We start from the raw sequence: 20653 nt of genomic DNA on the forward strand, positions 1-20653 counted from the left end.
CAAAGAACACTATAAAAAGGATGGAAAGACAACCCACAGAATGATATAAAAATTTGCAAACTATATTATCTTTTATGGGTTTAGTATCCAGAATATGCAAAGAACTCTTAAACCACAAACAACTCGGGATTTCTCAAGATGACAGTGTGACTAGGGTGGCAGAAATCTCCTCCCAAAACCATATGTATTTTGAAAATACAACTATTCCTAAAAGAGAGACCAGAAGATACGGTACAACAGCCAGGCTACATCTACATCTGTGAGAACTCAGCATCTCACAAAAAGGGTAAGACACAAAGCCATGACTGGGTGGGACCCAAGCACTTCCCCCCATCAGCTCACCGGCGGGATGAAAAGAATCAGAGTGGGGAGGGAGTGGAAGCAAAAGACTGCTAAATAACCAGGAGCACAGACACACATTGCATGGTGTACTGGATACTAGAGAAATGGAAAAGTAAAATCTGAGACTGAGACTGCAAGCAGGTCCCCACAGCCGGCTCCCCTGGTACAAAAGAAAAGCGGGTGCTTTAAAACTCTTAAAGAGACAAAGTACTAACAGGTGGACAAAATCATCCAACCACACTCATCCCAGCAGGCTGGGAATTTTAAGGAACGTCTGGCACCCTAACCCCCTAGGTGCCAATGCAGCTCCGAAGCCCCTCACATTGATGAGCAACCTGCTGTTCATTCCCCTCCACTGGCACTGCAAACAAACCGGCTGACCCACCACTGCTGCAGATCAACAGGGAGCAGCCCTGCCCACAGCAACCACACAAAGTTTTTTCCCACCATGCAGCTAACAGGGCCAGAACCAGAGGCTGCCCCCTGCACACAGCTGCCTGACACAGGCAGAGGAAGCCAGTGAAAATTCCGAATGACATGAAGGGGCGCCATTCTCACAGGAGAACACTTGCTGCTTACCTGCAACCCCTGCCAATGCCCTAGGCTATTCTGAGGGCTACACCACCCATGGCAGCTCAGGGGATTAACCCAGAGAATGCTCCCCATGTGCACTTAAAGAGCACAGGCAGCGGAGAAGGGCAAGGCAACCAGCAAGCAGGAAGGCACTTTCTTCTCCCAGCTGACACACATGCCACTCACTGGTGATCACTTTTATTGCCATGAAAAGGCAGAAGAACCAGTTCAGGTCCAAAATCACTCAAATGCCAGAGAGAGGGCCTGGTAGATCGATATAACCAATCCTCCTGAAAAAGAATTCAAAATAAAAGTCATAACCATGCTGATGGAGCTGCGGAGAAATATGCAAGAGCTAAGGGATGAAGTCTTGAGGGAGATAACAGAAATGAAACAAACAATGGAAGGACTTAAGAACAGACTGGATGATGTGCAAGAGACTGTTAATGGAGTAGAAATCAGACAACAGGAATACACAGAAGGTGAGGCAGAGAGAGATAAAAGGATCTCTAGGAATGAAAGAATATTAAGAGAACTGTGTGGCCAATTGAAACAGAACAATCTTCTTATGATGGGGTACCAGAAGAAGAGAGAGGAAAAGGGATAGAAAGTGTCTTTGAAAAAATTATTGCTGAGAACTTAGCCAATCTGTGGAACGAAATAATCTCTCAGACCATGGAAGCCCACAAATCTCCCAACACAAGGGACCCAAAGAGGACCACACCAGGACATATGATAATTAAAATGGCAAAGATCAAATAAAAGGACAGAGTATTAAAAGAAGCCAGAGAGAAAAAAAAGATCACCTACAAAGGAAAACCCATCAGGCTATCATCAGACTGCTCAACAGAAACCTTACAGACCAGAAGAGATAGCATGCTATATTTAATGCAGTGAAACAGAAGGGCCTTGAACTAAAAATACCCAGAAAGATTGTCATTTAAATGTGAAGGAGGGATTAAACAATTTCCAGATAAGCAACAGTGGATGGAATTTACCTTCCACAAACCACCTCTAAAGGGTATTTTAAAGGGACTTCTCTAGATGGAAATACTCCTAAGGCTAAATAGATGTCACCAGAGAAAATAAAATGACAGCAAAGAAAGCAGACCAACGAAATACTAACTAAAGGCAAAAAATAAAATAAGCTATCCACAAAAGCAATCAAGGGAAGCACAAAAGAGTATAGAATAATACACCTAACATATAAAGAGTGAAGGAGGAAGAATAAGAAGGGAGAGAAATAATCATCAGACTGTTTATAATAGCATAATAAGTGAGTTAAAGTTAGATAATAAAGAAGCTACCCTTGAACCTTTGGTAATGATGAATACAAAGCCTGCAATGGCAAGAAGTTCATATCTATCGATAATCACCCTAATTGTAAATGGAATGAATGAACCAATCAAAACACACAGAGTAATAGAATGTATAAAAAAGCAGGACCCATCCATACGCTGTGTACAAGAGACTCACTTCAAAACCAAAGACATAAAAGTGAAGGGATGAAAAAAATACTTCCTGCAAACAATAGGGAGAAAAAAGCAGGTGTTGCAGTACTTGTATCACACAAAATAGACTTCAAAACAAAGTAACGAGGTAAAGAAGGACATTACATAATGATAAAAGGGGCAGTCCAACAAGAGGATATAACCATTATAAATATCTATGCGCCAAACACAGGAACACAGACATGTGTCACAAATACTAACAGAACTAAAGGAGGAAATAGAATGCAATGCATTCATTTTAGGAGACTTCAACACACCACTCACTCCAAAGGACAGATCAACCAGACAGAAAATAAGTAAGAACACAGAGGCACTGAACAACACACTAAAACAAATGGAACTAGCAGACAAACCCAAAAGCAGCAGGATACAAATTCGTCTCAAGTGCACATGGAACATTTTCCAGAATACACCACATACTAGACCACAAAAAGAGCCTCGGTAAATTCAAAAAGATTGAAATTCTATGAAAGAACTTCTCAGATCACAAAAGTTTAAAACTAGAAATAAATTGTACAAAGAAAAAAAAAGGCTTATAAACACATGGAGGCTTAACAACATGCTCCTAAATAATCAAGGGATCAATGACCAAATTAAAACAGAGATCAAGCAATATATGGAGACAAACGAAAACAGCACAATGCCCCAACTTCTGTGGGATGCAGCAAAGGCAGTTCTAAGAGGAAAGTATATAGCAATCCAGGCCTATATAAAGAAGAAAGAACAATCCCAAATGAATAGCCTAAAGTCACAGTTATTGAACCTGGAAAAAGAACAAATGAGGCCCAAAGTCAGCAGAAGGAGGGACATAATAAAGTTGAGAAGAATAAAACAATACAAAAAATTAAAGAAACCAAGAGCTGGTTCTATGAGAAAATAAACAAAATAGATAAATCCACAGCCAGACTTATTAAGAGAAAAAGAGAGTCTACACACATAAACAGAATCAGAAATGAGAAAGAAAAAATCATAAAGGACCCCACAGAAATACAAAGAATTATTAGATAATACTATAAAAATCTATATGCTAGCAAACTGGGTAACCTAGAGGAAACACACAACTTTCTAGAAAAATACAACCTTCCAAGACAGACCCAGGAAGAAACAAAAAATCTAAACAGACCAATTACCAGCAATGAAATTGAATCAGTAATCAAAAAACTACCCAAGAACAAAGTCCCCAGGCCAGATGGAGTCACCGCTGAATTTTATTAGATCTTCAGAGAAGACATAATACCCATTTTCCTTAAAGTTTTCCAAAAAATAGAAGAGGAGGGAATACTTCCAAACTCATTCTACAAAGACAGCATCACTCTAAAACCAGGCAAAGACCCCACAAAGAAAGAAAATTGCAGACCAATATCACTGATGAACATAGATGGAAAAATACTCAACAAAATATTAGCAAACCTAATTCAAAAATATATCAAGAGGATCATACACCATGACTAAGTGGGATTCATCTCAGGGATGCAAGGATGGTACAACATTCAAAAATCCATCATCATCCACCACATCAACAAAAAGGACAAAAAACACATGAACAGTTCCAAAGATGCTGAAAAAGCATTCAACAAAATCCAATGTCCATTCATGATAAAAACTATCAACAAAATGGGCATAGAGGGCAAGTACCTCAACATAATAAAGGCCATATATGACAAACCCTCAGGCAGCATCATACATAACAGGAAGCTGAAATCTTTACACCTAAGATCGGCAACAAGACAAGAATGCCCACTCTCCCCACTTTTTTTCAACATAGTACTGGAGGTCCTAGCCATGGCAGTCACACAACACAAAGAAATAAAAGGCATCCAGATTGGTAAGGAAGAAGTCAAACTGTCACTATTTGCAGATGACATGATACTGTATATAAGAAACCCTAAATACTCCACTCCAAAAGTACTAGAACTAATATCTGAATTCAGCAAAGTTGCAGGATACAAAATTAATACACAGAAATCTGTTCTGTTCCTACACACTAATGATGAACTAGCACAAAGAGAAATCAGGAAAATAATTATGTTCGATTACATCAAAAAGAATAAAATACCTAGGAATAAACCTAACCAAAGAACTGAAAGACCTATACCCTGAAAACTACAAGACACTCTTAAGAGAAATTAAAGAGGACACTAACAAATGGAAACTCATCCCGTGCTCTTGGCTAGGAAGAATTAATATTTTCAAAATGACCATCCTGCCTAAAGAAAACTACAGATTCAATGCAATCCCTATCAAAATACCAGCAACATTCTTCAACGAACTGGAGCAAATAGTTCTAAAATTCATATGGAACCACAGAAGACCCCCAATAGCCAAAGCAATCCTGAGAAGGAAGAATAAAGCAGGGGGGATCTCACTCCCCAACTTCAAGCTCTACTACAAAGCCACAGTAATCAAGACAATTTGGTACTACCACAAGAAGAGACCTACAGACCAGTGGAACAGAATAGAGAGTCCAGATATTAACCCAAACATATATGGTCAATTAATATATGGTAAAGGAGCTATGGATATACAGTGGGGAAAGGACAGCCTCTTCACCAGGTGGTATTGGCAAAACTAGACAGATACATGTAAGAGAATGAAACTGGATCATTGTCTAACCCTATACATAAAAGTAAACTTGAAATGGCTCAAAGACCTGAATATAAGTCATGAAACCATAAAACTCTTAGAAAAAAATATAGGCAATAATCTCTTGGACATAAGCATGAGCAACTTCATGAACATATCTCCCTGGGCAAGGGAAACAAAAGCAAGAATGAACAAGTGGGACTGTAATAAGCTGAAAAGCTTCTGTACAGCAAAGGGCACCATCAATAGAACAAAAAGGCATCCTACAATATGGGAGAATATATTCATAAATGACATATCCAATAAAGGGTTGACATCCAAAATATACAAAGAGCTCCTGCACCTCAACAAACAAAAAGCAAATAATTCAATTAAAAAATGGGCAGAGGATCTGAACAGACATTTCTCCAAAGAAGAAATTCAGATGACCAACAGGCACATGAGAACATGCTCCACATTGCCAATCATCAGAGAAATGCAAATTAAAACCATAATGACATATCACCTCACACCAGTAAGATGACCACCATGCAAAAGACAAACAACAACAAATGTTGGCGAGGTTGTGGAGAAAGGGGAACCCTCCTACACTGCTGGTGGGAATGTAAAATACTTCAACCACTGTGGAAAGCAGTATGGATGTTCCGCAAAGAACTAAAAATAGAAATACCATTCGACTCAGGAATTCCACTCATACGAATATACCCTAAGAATGCAGGAGCCCAGTTTGAAAAACACATATGCACCACTATATTTATTGCAGCACTATTTACAATAGCCAAGAAATGGAAGCAACCTAAGTGTCCATCATTAGATGAATGGATATAGATGCTGTGGTATATATACACAATGGAATATTATTTAGCCATATGAAGAAAATGAACCCTACTGTTTTCTACAACATGGATGGAGCTAGAGGGTGTTATTCTTAGTGAAATAAGCTAGGTGGAGAAAGACAAGTATCAAATGATTTCACTCATATGTGGAGTATAAGAACAAAGAAAAAACTGAAGGAACAAAACAGCAGCAGACTCACAGAACCCAAGAATGGACTAACAGTTGCCAAAGGGGAAGTGACTGAGGAAGATGCGTGGGAAGGGAGGGATAAAGGGGGAAAGGGGCATTACAATTAGCACACATAATGTAGTAGGGGACACGAGGAAGGCAGTACAACACAGGGAAGACAAGTGGTGATTCTATAGCATCTTACTATGCTGATGACTGTGATTGTAATGGGGTATGTGTGCAACTTGATAATGGGGGAGTCTAGTAACCATAATGTTGCTCATGTAATTGTACATTATGATATAAAAAATACTCAATTAAAAACTGGGGAAAGGGCTTGAATAGACATTTATCTTAAGAAGATATTCAACTGGCTAATAAGCAAATGAAAGACATGCAACATCACTATTAATTAAGGGAAGTCCAAAATATGTGCAACATCACTAATTATTAGGGAAATCCAAATTAAAACCACAATAAGATACCACTTCACACCCACTAGGGTTACTGTATTTTCAGAAATACAAAATAAAAAGTTGGAAAGTGTGCAGAGAAATCAAAACCCTCATACATTGCTGGTGGGATTTTTAAATAATGGATCCATTGTGGCATGCAGTAAACTAATACAGAGTTACCATCTGACCCATCATTTTCACTGAGAAATGTATACCCAAAATAATTGACAACAGATGTTCAAACAAAATCTTGTACACAAATGTTGATAGCAGCTCTATTCATAATACCCATAAGGGTGGAAACAACCCAAGTATCCATCAATAGGTAAATGGTAAACAAAATACAGTATATCCATACATGGAATATAATTCAACCATAAGAAGGATTGAAGTCCTGATAGATGCTAAAATATGAATGAACCTTGAAAACATGCTAAGTGAAAGAAGTCATATATACATGTTGTATGATTCCATTTATATGAAATACCTTGAATAGACAAAGCAGGTTAGTGGTTGTCAGGGGCTCAGGAGAAGGGGGAAATGGAGAATGACTGCTTGATTGGTAGGGATTTCTGTTTGGAGGGATGAAATAGTTCTGGACCTAGATAGTGATAATGATTGCACAGCACTATGAATGCATTTAATGCCACTGAATTGCATACATTAAATTATTAAAATGGTAATGCGTATTTTGCTACAATTTTTTTAAAAGTGAGTCAGGAAGTATTTTTTTCTCTCCTTTTCCAGAAGGGGTTTGTGTAAGGTTAGTTTTATTTCTTCCTCAAATGTTTGACTGAATTGACCTTCGAAATCTCTGGCCTGAAGTTGTGGCGTTTGTTGTTGTTAGTGTTGATGTTAGTGGTGAGTGTGTGTTGATTCTCTTTAGTAAGAGGTTTTGTTTTTGTGTGTAGAAGTTTTTAAAATACAGATTCATTTGCTTTAATAGATATAGTACTGTTTAGATTTGTTATTCTTTTTGTATTCAATTTTGATACGTTTTGTTTTTCATGGAATTTGTTCATTTCGTCTAAGTTGTTTAATTTAGTTACTATGAAATTTTTCATAACATGCCTTTTCTTTAATGACCTTAGCATCTATAGTGATAACCGTCTTTCATTCCTAATATTGTTAATTTGTGATTTTCTCTCTTGATCAGTTTTGCTATGGAATAATCAATTTTCCTAAATTTGGAAAAACAAAACAGCTTTTGCTTTTTTTTGCCTAAGGGGTTTTTTTTGTATCATTAATCTACATTTACATGAGGAACATTATGTTTACTAGACTTCCCCCATCACCAAGTCCCTCCCACATACCCCATTACAATCACTGCCCATCAGCGTAGTAAGATGCTCTCTTGTGTGTTTGTTTTCTATTCCATTTATTCATGTTCTTATTTTTATTACTTTGTACTAATTTGGGTTTGATTTAGTCTTTTTTTTTCTAGTTTCTTAGCTTGAAAGCTCAGACTGTTGATTTTTAAATCTCTCTTTTCTAATGTAAGTATATAAACCTGTAACTTTCTCTCTAAGCACTCCTTCAGCTATCTCCCACACATATGATGGGTTGTACTTCTATTATTATTCTTGTGCTAGCAAGACTAAAGTACCAGGAATGCCTGTCTGCTGGTTAGAGTAGAAATTTATACATCCACTTTGGAAAACACTTTGGCCTTATTTATTAAAGATAAAGAACAAATACCCTGTATCCCAGCAATTCCATTTCTAGGTGTATATGTACTAGAGAAAATGTCATACGAACAGTGATAAACCTACAGATATGTTCATAGCAGCTGTTTTAAGTTTGGGGTAGTGAAACTATGGCAGCAAGTGGACAGAAAAAAAAAAAATCAGTGGCTTAAAGAAGTTTCTTTCTTTCTCCTATAATGGTCCAGGGTAGGGATTGAACTTGACAGCGGCTCTGCTCCAAAGAATAATGGCTCTGCCATTTTTATATGCCTTCAGAGATCATCTTGAGTATTGCAGTAACACAGCAGTTGGTAAACCTGGCTCATAGCCAAATATGGCCCACTGCTTCATTTTGTAAATAAAATTTTATTGGAACATAGCCATTTCCATTTTTGTTATTGGTCTGTGGCTGCTTCAGTTCTACAGCAGCAGTTGAATAGCTGCAACATGAACTGGATAGCCTACAAAGCATGATGTATTTACTACCTGACCCTTTACGGAAAACTGTTGGTCCTGCCATAGCAGATCCACAAGGAATAGGAAGGGTACAGAAGAGTACCTGTGGAAGGGTTTTATAGGACAGGCCTGAAATTGCACGTATATTGTCCACTAGTTTTTCACCTGACCACATATAATTACAAGGGAGATTGAGAAATATAATCTAACTGTATACCCTGGAAGGGAAGACTACATTTTGGTGGATAACTACAGCCTCTTCCACAGCAACATTCTGTGTAATAACCCCAAACCAGAAACATTGCATATGCCCATCTATCATAGAATGGATAAAAAGTCAAAAATGCCTATAATGGCAAAGAAAATAGACAACCTGCAGCTACATAAATCTTCAACATAAATAAATCTAACAGAATATTGAACAAAAGAAGTCTTGAATATGTATAGTATATCTCTATATTTATAAAGTTAAAAAGCAGTAGGACTAAAGCATACTTTTGGGATGTGTATGTAAATAATAAAACAATAAAGAATAGAAAGGGAATAGTGATGAGAATAGTAGCTGGCTCTGGAGGTGAGAAAACTTAATTGGGGATAGATATTGATGATGCTTCCAGGTGGCAGTGCTGCCAGTATTTCTTGCCCTGAAAAGAGGTCACAATGGCATTGCCTTTATCGTTTATTGTTTAAACTAAACTAAGTGTGTAATATAGCACAGCTGTTTTTTAAATGCAACAAAGGGCCCAGAACAGTTTTCTAAACATTGAATTCTAAGAAGCTATCTTACCATGATATATTTATTGATAGGTGAGCAGACATAGACCCAACTGTATGTAAACAGAGCATGATACATTATTTTTAATTCTGTCTATGTATGCAAAAATATATGTGTATGCCTATTTACATAAATGTGTTCCTATTTATTTACATATGTATAAACACATTTATATATAAAATTTATCAGCCTAATGGATAATATACTTATTATTGCCTTTTCTTTTAAAATGTGTATGTAGTCTTTGTGTGTGTATGTGTAAATATAGAGGGAAGTGTAATTCTATGACTATACATGACTTTATGTAATTATTGATACACTTAATTCTATAGAAGCAACAAATATAATTAAAAGCTAATATACAGCTTTCTGAAAACTTAATAAGGAAGAGCTTAGAAAATTAAGAATAGGAATTCAGGAATTAGGAATAAATTTGCTTTATAGCTTGGAGCAGTCACTCTTAACTTTTTTAGGGACCCTTATTCTTTCAGAATTGATGAAAGCTATGGTCCCTTTCCCCAGAAAAATGGATGAGCACAATACACACATTTTTGTGCCTGCTTATGAGGGATTCAGATATTCCTGAAGTATATCCATGGATTCCATAGAAGTCCCTGAATCCTCTATTAAAAATTCCCTCTTCAAATTGTCCCCATCAAATGTCAACTCTCAACTAAATTGTTGACGAAGTATCAAAACAATAAATAGACTAATATTCAAGCCTTCTGTAATAGTGATTAAAAACATATTTACGTTCTATCACAGCCAGGCATTTCTTCTTTCCTCTCACTTTTCCCACAAATCCCTCAGTTGTTTCTACTCCTGTTTGCCCATTTCAGTTTCCCATTGCATCACCCAGGATTCTACCCAGACAATTGTGGTAGTGGTAAACTGCTTCACCTTCCTCTGTCTTCTTTATTCTGCTCTGTTCTAAATCCTGCCACAAAAGTAATCTCTCCAAAGACCAGTTGATTTTTTTATTGTTGCTGCTTTTATTTTTTAGATTAACTAGCACAATGTTCAGGAGTTTGCAATACCAAGTCAAATAGACTTTCATTGTATTCAAAACCCAGTCTTGTTCTTACTGGTCACATGGGATCAGACATGCTGCTTGACCTTTTCACAGGTTCCAGTTAACTTGCCTCTAAAATGGGACAGTAATATAACTTAAGACTTTTGTAAGAATTAATGCGATAATGCAGGTAAAGTGATTTAAAGTGATTAGCAAGGTACGTGGTGATGCTCAATAAATATTTCCTGAATATATTAAATATTTAACCTTGAGGTATTTAATTTAATGCTTTGATAATGCCATGGTCCTTATTCCTTCTTATCAAAGTTTTGCCTTCTGCATCAGGTCTTCCCTAATCTTTAGGCTGATGTGATCTCTCCCACTTATTAATTCCTCAGACTTTTCATTCTATTTTTTATAGTAGTATAGCATAATAGTGAAAACTGAGTTCAGATTGTCTGGACATGAATGGTGGCTCCATCATTTAGTAGATCTGTGACCTTGGACAGGTCATGTAGGTCCCCTAGGGCTTATTTTCCTTATCTGTAAGTTAAATATAAAAAATAATATCCATGGCAAATGGTTTTTATGAGAATAAATAAAACTGATTTCTAGAAATGACAAAACTATAGAGAGAGAGCTGGAGGGGGATAGGAACAGACCAGATAGGAAGAAAAGGTTGACTACAAATGGGCATGATGGAAATTTTTGGAGTGAGGAAATATTCTAAAACAATTGTAAACATATACAAGTTAATATCATGACAAAAATTTTTTAAACAGTGTTGTGGCCATGCTTTCATGGCTGTATAAATTTACTACTATTTATGAAACTGTATACTTAATACAGTTAAATTTTATGATGTTCAAATTATACTTCAATGAAGCTGTTAAAATAAAAAAACAGAGTAGATGGTATATGGAAAAGGCTTTGAACAATACCAGGCATATACTAAGCACACCCTATCTGTTAGCTGTTACTACCTTATACTCCCTTGGGTAATTTATGATTCTTTCCTGGATTGTGCAGAGTATTTCATTTTCTTACTTTCATCTTCCTCCCACCCCCTAAACTAAACCTGAGCTTAATCCTGGCACCAGTCCTCACCCATCATTAGGTACTTGGTAAATATTTACTGACAATGCACTGTCTAGACTGATGGAGTTTCTATCTAGTATGAGAATGTCCTGGTTTGGATTGAGGGGCCCACAGGTTTGTATATACAAAGTGGAATGACTAGGCATTTAGATGACTCAGATTTTATATTTATACATATTAGAGAACTGAGTATAGCTTTTGAATACCAAGGATCATGGTAATCATTTTTATGTGAATCTATAGATGTATGACTTGTTCCCTCTAGGCCTGATTTTCTCTGATCACACCTATACTGTGCCATTTTCAGAGTATTTTCAGCATTTTGGGCTCTGGTATTCCCAACACACCAAGCTGTCTTTATGTTATTTGAATATTTACTCTTTCCTCAAAGAAAGAGTGAATCTTCCCAAATAACTTCTTTAGATAGCCTGGGCAAATATCAGAAAATTGCAAATGAGATTCTTATAGTCTTCCAAGAACAAGGCAGGGATGTTTTGTGCTATTTGGAAAATAATATTAGAAAGAAGGAGAAAGTGAAGGAAAAGGAGCAAATTATTGATATAAGAAATAATAATAATTAGAAAACAAACACAAAAAATCTTTCTGTCCATGCCATCTTATTATTTACCTCTTAATAAGAGAAAAGTAATTATTAACTAAACACTGCTTGTTAAAAAGGAGCAGAGACCAACTCAGCCCTAGAATGGTAGTTGAGCATCTCTTCCAAGACGATAAATGTTTTAGCCCAATGTAGAGCTCTTTGAAAGAAATATTCAATATTTATGTCTACCTTGAAAGTACTGGGGTAGGATCAATTTACTTTGGGGAGTTTGAAGGTGCAAAGTGCTGGAATGTTCTTTTTGTCAAAGAGAAGAAAGATCTTTTCTTATAATAAAGGGAACAAAGTAAAGCATCTTCCTTTTTGGGCATTTTACAGAAAACCCAAATCAGCAGGAGTATGACAAGCCATCAGGTTTAAAATTAAAATCTCTAGTTAGTCTTTTATTGAATAAATTACTTTTTTAAAACAAGATAATTGTGGGTTTCTGATGTTTATAAAATCAAAACAACCCACTGAGTTTTCCATATTCCATTGTTTCATTTCAGGGAGAAAAATGGCTTACTTTTAAAGTTTAGGACTTCTTATAATCTCTAATATTCCTCTGAATGGTCTTTTCCATTTCCCTTTATTGAATGCCCAAATTATTTGCTTTATTGTTTATACAGGTACAATGACAGGAGTTAGAAAAGATGCGTCTACATCTCCTCTGACAACAGGAAGCCAAAAGGAGCTTGGAATCACAACCACATCATCCTTCCCACTTGACACCTCTCGGTAAGCTTCAGGGATTCTTTGGTTTACCATTCTCCAGATAAGAGTATTTTTTGAGATTTCTTTAATAGCTGTGGAAAAATATTGAAAATTCTTTATGGCACTTACTCAGGAGAAGGGAAGCATCTAGATTGGCCAGGATGAACTCATGGAGACCTTGCCTTTATACATTCCCTTCTGTAATTGATAATGATTGGCAAGCATTTCTGTAGAAATGCAAAGCTAATCCTTTCATCAGAAAATCTGCTTGCTGCATGTACTTCCCAGTTTATCACAGAGTGCTTATACAGTTGGACTATAAGTTTAACTCTGAGTTAATTTATATTGGAAAATTATAGTGGGTTTTGTACTACAGTTAAAGGACTGTCAACCTTTACTTAATACCAGAGACATGTGAAGAGCTAACAATTTGATCAGCTTTTCCTAGAGTCAGGAAAAGAAGTACGTTATTAAAATTTCTTATATCTGGTCCATTCTCAAGATGGCGGTGTGAGTAGGGTGGTGGAAATCTCCTCCAAAAACCATATATATTTTGAAAATAGAGCAAATACAACTGTTCGTAAAAGAGTGACCAGAGATACAGGACATGAGCCAGGTGACATCTGCGATAGCACATCTCAGAAAAGGGTAGTATACAAAGCCATGACCCAGTGGGAACCGAGCACTTCCCCCACCCTAGCTCACCAGCAGGAGGAAGGGAATCAGAGTGGGGAGGGAGTGGAAGGACAGAACTGCTAAATAACCAGCCCTGGTGGTCTGGCCCAGGAGCACAGATACATTGCATGGTGCACTGGATATAGGAGGAGTAGAAAATCAACGTCTGAGATTGAGACTGCAAACAGGTTCCCACAGCTGGCGCCCTGGGACAAAATGAACGTGGGCACTTTAGAAGTCTTAAAGGGACAAGAGTTTAACAGGTGGACAAAATCATCCTGGCACACTCAGCCCAGCAGGCTGGGAACTTTAAGAAACTTCAGGTGCCCTAATCCCTTGAATGGCAACGCAGCTAAGATGCCCCTTGCGACAATAAGCAGCCTGCCGTCCCTTCCTCACTGCTGGCATTGCAAGCAAACCAGCAGACCTGCCATGATATGGAACAGCAGGGAGTAGCTCCGCCTACAGCAACTACACGGCTTAGCACAGAGGCTTCTCCCTGCATGCAGCTAACCAGCCGAGACCCAGAGGCTGCTCCCTGAATGCGATTGACCAGCACAGACAACGGAGAGTAGGGCAGAGTCCAGGAGGCACAAAGGGGCTTTGTTCTCACAGCAGAACATTTGCCACTCGCCTGGAACCACCACCAGTGCCCTAGGCAATCTCAAGGGCCACCCCGCCCATGACAGCTTAGGGGATTAACCCAGAGGCTGCTTCCTGTGCACAGTTGACTGGCACAGGCAGCGAAGATGGGTGCAGAGTCTGGAAAGGACGAAGGAGCTCCGTTCTAACGGCAGAACACACACTGCTTGCCTGTGACACGCATCAATGCCCTAGGCCATCCTGAGGGCCTCCCCACACATGACCACTCAGGAAATTAACCCAAAGGCTGCTCCTGTCTGCACTTGACTGGCACAGACAGTGGAGACAGGCAAGGCGACCAGCAAGCAGGAAGACTTTCTTCTCCCAGCTGACACATGCACCACTAGCCAGCAACCACTCCCATCACCATGAAAATGCAGAAAAACCTTGTTCAGTCCAAAATCCCTCAAATACCAGAGGGCTTGCTAAGACTGAAATCACCAATCTTCCTGAAAAAGAATTCAAAATAAAAATCACAAGCATGCTGATGGAGCTACAGAGAAATATTCAAGAGCTAAGGGATGAATTTCAGAGTGAGATAACAGAAATGAAACAATGGAAGGATTTAAGAGCAGACTGGATGAGGTGCAAGAGACTTTTAATGGAATAGAAATCAGACTACACAAATACAGAGAAACTGAGGCAGAGAGAGATAAAAGGATCTCTAGGAATGAAAGAATATTAAGAGAACTGTGTGACCACTCAAAATGAAACAACATTCGCCTTATAGGTGTACCAGAAGAAGAAGAGAAGGAAAAAGGGATAGAAAGTGTCTTCGAAGAAATGATTGCTGAAAACTTCCCCAATCTGGGGAAGGAAATAGTCTCTCAGACCATAAAAGTCCACAGATGTCCCAACACAAGGGATCCAAGGAGGAAAACACCAAGACATATAGTAGTTAAAAAGGCAAAGATCAAAGACAATGACAGGGCATTAAAATCAGGCAAAGAGAGAAAAGAGAGCACATACAAAGGAAAACCCATCAGGCTATCATTAGACTTCTCAGTGGAAACCTTTCAGGCCAGAAGGGAATAGCATGATATATTCAGTGCAATGAAACAGAAAGGCCTTGAACCAAAAATATAGTATCCAGCAAGACTATCATTTAAATTTGAAGGAGGGATTAAACAATTCCCAGAAAAGGAAAAGTTGAGGGAATTTGTCTCCTACAAACCATATGTACAATGTATTTTAAAGGGACTGCTCTAGATGGAAGTTGCCTAAAGATAAGTAGCTGTCACCAAAGAAAATAAAACCACAGCAAAGAAAGTGGACCAACCAAATACTAAATAATTGCAAAATAAAATTAGCTATCCACAAAATCAGTCAAGGGAAACACAAAGAGTACAGAATAAAACACATAACATATAAAGAGTGGAGGTGGAAGAAAAAGAAGGGAGAGAGATAAAGAATCATCAGACTGTATTTATAATAGTGTAATAAGTGAGTTAAGTTAGATGATTAGATAGTAAAGAAGCTGCCCTTGAACCTTTGGTAACCACAAATCCAAAACCTGCAATGGCAATAAGAACATATCTGTCGATAATCACCCTAACTGTAAATGGATTGAATGCACCAATCAAAAGACACAGAGTAATAGAATGGATAAAAAGGCAAGACCCATCTATATGCTGCCTACAAGAGACTCCCTTCAAACCCAAAGACATACACAGACTAAAAGTGAAGGGATGGAATAAGACATTTCATACAAACAACAGGGAGAAAAAAAACAGGTGTTGCAGTACTTCTATCAGACAAACTAGACTTCAAAACAAAGTAATAAGAGACAAAGAAGGATATTACATAATGATAAAGGGGTCAATCCAACAAGAGGATATAACCATTATAAATATCTATGCACCCAACACAGGAGCACCTACATATGTGAAACAAATACTAACAGAATTAAACAACTAAATAGAAAGCAGTGCATTCATTTTAGGAGACTTCAACACACCACTCACTCCAAAGGACAGATTAACCAGACAGAAAATAAGGACATAGGCACTTAATAACACATTACAAGAGATGGACTTAACAGACATCTACAAAACTCTACACCCAAAAGCAGCAGGAAAAACACTTTTCTCAAGTGCACATGGAACATTTTCCAGAATAGACCACATACTAGGCCACAAAAAGAGCCTCAGTAAATTCAAAAAGATCAAAGTTGTGCCAACCAACTTCTCACATCACAAAGGTATAAAACTAGAAAAAAATTGTACAAAGAAAACAAAAAGGCTCACAAATACATGGAGGCTTAACATGCTCCTAAATAATCAGTGGATCAATGACCAAATTAAAACAGAGATCACAAATGAAAACAACACCACAATGCCCCAACTTCTGTGGGATGCAGCAAAGGCAGTTCTAAGAGGAAAGTATATAGCAATCCAGACCTATTTAAAGAAGGAAAAACAATCACAAATGAATAGTCTAAACTCACAATTATTGAACTGGTAATAGAAGAACAAATGAGGCCCAAAGTCAGCAGAAGGAAGGGTATAATAAAGATCAGAGAAGAAATAAAATAAAATTGAGAATAATAAAACAATAGAAAAAAATCAATGAAACCCAGCAACGGTTCTTTGAGAAAATAAACAAAATAGATAAACCCCTAGCTAGACTTTCTAAGAAAAAAAGAGAATCTACACACATAAACAGGATCAGAAATGAGAAAGGAAAAATCAAAACAGACACCACAGAAAAAGAAAGAATTATTAGAGAATACAATGAAAATCTATATGCTAACAAACTGGATAACCTAGAAGAAATGGACTATATTCTAGAAAAATACAACCTTCCAAGATTGACCCAGGAAGAAACAAAATCTAAACAGACCAATTACCAGCAATGAAATTGAATCAGTAATCAAAAACTACCCAAGAACAAAACTCCTGGACCAGGTGGAGTCACTGCTGAATTTTATTAGACATTAAGAGAAGACATAATATCCATTCCCCTCAAAGTTTTCCAAAAAAATAGAAGAGGAGGGAATACTTCCAAACTCATTCTATGAATCCCGCATCATTCTAATACCAAAATGAGGCAAAGACAATACAAAAAAGAAAAATACAGACCAATAATCTTGATTAACAAAGATGCAAAAATACTCAACAAAGTATTAGCAAACTGAGTTCAAAAATACACCAAGAGGATCATAGGCCATGATCAAGTGGGATTCATCTCAGGGATGCAAGAATGGTACAACATTTGACAATCTATCAACATCATCCCCACATCAACAAAAAGGGCAAAAACCACATGACCATTTCTGTAGATGCTGAAAAAGCATTCAACAAAATTCAACATCCATTCATGATAAAAATTCTTAACAAAATGGGTATACAGGGCAAGTACACCAACATAGTAAAGACCATGTATGAAAAACCCTCAGCTAGCATCATACTTATCAGCGAGAAGCTGAAATCTTTTCACCTAAGATCAGGAACACGACAAGGATGCCCACTCCCCACTTTTATTCAACATAGTTCTGAAGGTCCTAGCCATGGCAGTGAGACAACAAAAAGAAATAAAAGGCATCCAGATCAGCAAGGAAAAAGTCAAAAACTATCCCCATTTGCAGATGACATGATATTGTACATAAAAAACCCTAAAGAATCCACTCCAAAACTGAACTAATATCTGAATTCAGCAAAGTTGCAGGATACAAAATTAATACACAGAAATCTGTTGGATTCCTATACACTAACAATGAACTAGCAGAAAAAGAAATCAGGAGAACAATTCCATTCACAATTGCATCAAAAAGAATACAATACCTAGGAATAAACCTAACCAAGAAAGTGAAAGACCTATCCAGTGAAAACTATAAAACACTCTTAAGAGAAATTAAAAAGGACACTAATAAATGGAAATTCATCCCATGCTCTTGGGTAGGAAGAATTAATATTGTTAATATGGTCATCCTGCCTAAAGCAGTCTACAGATTCAATGCAATCACTTTCAAAATACCAACAGCATTCTTCAATGAACTGGAACAAAGAGTTCTAAAATTCATATGGAACCACAAACGACCCCCAATAGCCAAAGCAATCCTGAGAAGGAAGAATAAAGCAGGGGGGATCTCACTTCCCAACTTTCAAGCTCTACTACAAACCCATAGTAATCCAAACAATTTGGTACTGGCACAAGAACAGACCCATTGAGAGGTAGAACAGAATAGAGGGTCCAGATATTAACCCAAGCATATAAGGTCGGTTAATATACGATAACGGAGCCACAGATAAACAATGGGGAAAGGACAGCCTCTTCAACAGATGGTGTTGGCAAAACTGGACAGATACATGTAAGAGAATGAAACTGGATCATTGTCTAACCCTATACATAAAAGCAAACTCGAAATGGCTCAAAGACATGAATGTAAGTCATGAAACCATAAAACTCTTAGAAAAAAACATAGGCAAAAATCTCTTGGACATAAACATTAGCAACTTCTTCATGAACATATCTCCCCAGGCAAGGGAAACAAAAGCAAAAATGAACAAGTGGGACTTTATCAAGCTGAAAAGCTTCTGTACAGCAAAGGACACCATCAATAGAACAAAAAGGTACCCTACAGTATGGGAGAATATATTCATAAATGACAGATCCGATAAAGGGTTGACATCCAAAATATATAAAGAGCTCACGCACCTCAACAAACAAAAAGCAAATAATCCAATTAAAAAATGGGCAGAGGAGCTGAACAGACAGTTCTCTAAAGAAGAAATTCAGATGGCTAACAGACACATGAAAAGATGCTCCACAATGCTAGTTATCAGAGAAATGCAAATTAAAACCACAATGAGATATCACCTCACACCAGTAAGGATGGCTACCATCCAAAAGACAAACAATGACAAATGTTGGCGAGGTTGTGGAGAAAGGGGAACCCTCCTACACTGCTGGCAGGAATGTAAATTAGTTCAACCATTGTGGGAAGCAGTATGGAGGTTCCTCAAAAATGCAAAAATAGAAATACCATATGACCCAGGAATTCCACTCCTAGGGATTTACTCTAAGAATGCCGGAGCTCAGTTTGACAAAGACATATGTACCCCTATGTTTATTGCAGGACTATTTGCAGTAGCCAAGAAATGGAAGCAACCTAAGTGTCCATAAGTAGATGAATGGATAAAGAAGCTGTGGTGCATATACACAGTGGAATATTATTAAGTCATAAGAAGATAATAAATCCTACTATTTGCAACAGTATGGATTGAGCTAGAGGGTGTTATGCTCAGTGAAATACGCCAGGCAGAGAAAGACAAGTATCAAATGATTTGACTCATCTGTGGAGTATAAGAACAAAGAAAAACTGAAGGAACAAAACAGCAGGAGACTCACAGAACTCACGAATGGACCAACAGTTACCAAAGCAAAAGGGACTGGGGAGAATGGGTGGGAAGAGCGGTATAATGGGAAAAATGGGCATTATGATTAGGCAGTATAGCACAGAGCAGACAAATAGTGATTCTATAGGATCTTACTATGGTGATGGACAGTGACTAATGGGGTATGTGGTGGGGACTTGATAATGGGGGGAATCTAGTAATCACAGTGTTGCTCATGTAATTGTATATTAATGATACCAAAAAATTTTGTTAGAATAATAAAAATATTCCACTGTCCTACCCTGCCATGCTCTTCCCAAAATCTTTGCTGACTCAAAAGTGGCATAGTGACTTGCTTTGGCTAATGAGGTCTGGTCATTTCCAGGCAGAAGTTTTAAGAGCCAGCACATTTGCCATGGCTCTATTTCCTTTGGACATAGTGAATGTCAGTGTTCATATAACGAGTGCTCCATCAGTTCAGGCTCCAGAGTGAAGATAGCATGGAACAGAGTCACCACCACACAGTGATGGACATGTACTTTGAGTGAGGAAGAAAACTTTGTGGTTATTAGGCACTGAGAGTTATGGGGTCATTTGTTTTTATAGCATAACCTAGCCCATTCTATTACAGTCATACAAGACTTAGAATATAAAGACTCCTAGAAATGCAATGTATCTAGGTCCACAGTGACAAGAACACTCTTCATAGCAAAGCAGGCTTTAGACACACCAGTGTCTTTGAGGGAATGAACACAAAGCTGATGTTGGTGATCTTATATTTGGTGAGCAGGATTGGGAGCAAAACTAACATAAACACGATCAGAAGTATCACCAAATTCAGCAACACTAGAAATCTCAAGAAGGAGAAATAGGATTGAATTCTGGTGCCAAATGTCCCTGGAAAAAAGAAATCCAGACATGATTGACCAGGAGTATTGACCTACTACCTGCTGTTGAGTCAGTCAGCCACGGAGGGCTGAAGTTGAAGAACTGTGGCAGGAGAGAGAGGAAGAAATGTTTAATTTTTTCTACTGTTGGTATTTAGCTTCTACACATTAATGGTTTAAACTTGCCATTGTAAATTTACACTCAATCTTGAATTAACCATTTGAGAATGCTGTGAGGGTGAACTCCACATTTATGTTTTCTCATAGGATGTGTAATTGAAACACCTGTTCTTTCTCCCATGAACT

At 37.7% G+C, this 20653-nt stretch overlaps 1 protein-coding gene across 8 annotated transcripts in view; it reads left to right on the forward strand.

Moving 5' to 3' along the window:
- KIAA1328 (KIAA1328 ortholog) overlaps positions 1-20653 on the forward strand; it is a 356434-nt gene that overhangs the window by 288607 nt on the left and 47174 nt on the right. For all 8 annotated transcript variants that reach the window (XM_073212937.1, XM_073212929.1, XM_073212930.1 and 5 more), the window contains one exon: positions 12723-12831. In XM_073212937.1, the coding sequence (XP_073069038.1) occupies positions 12723-12831 (109 nt within the window). The remainder of the gene's footprint in view (positions 1-12722; positions 12832-20653) is intronic.

The sequence above is a fragment of the Manis javanica genome, chromosome 9 (genome assembly GCF_040802235.1).
Source record: "Manis javanica isolate MJ-LG chromosome 9, MJ_LKY, whole genome shotgun sequence".
NCBI classification, from domain to species: Eukaryota; Metazoa; Chordata; class Mammalia; order Pholidota; family Manidae; genus Manis; species Manis javanica.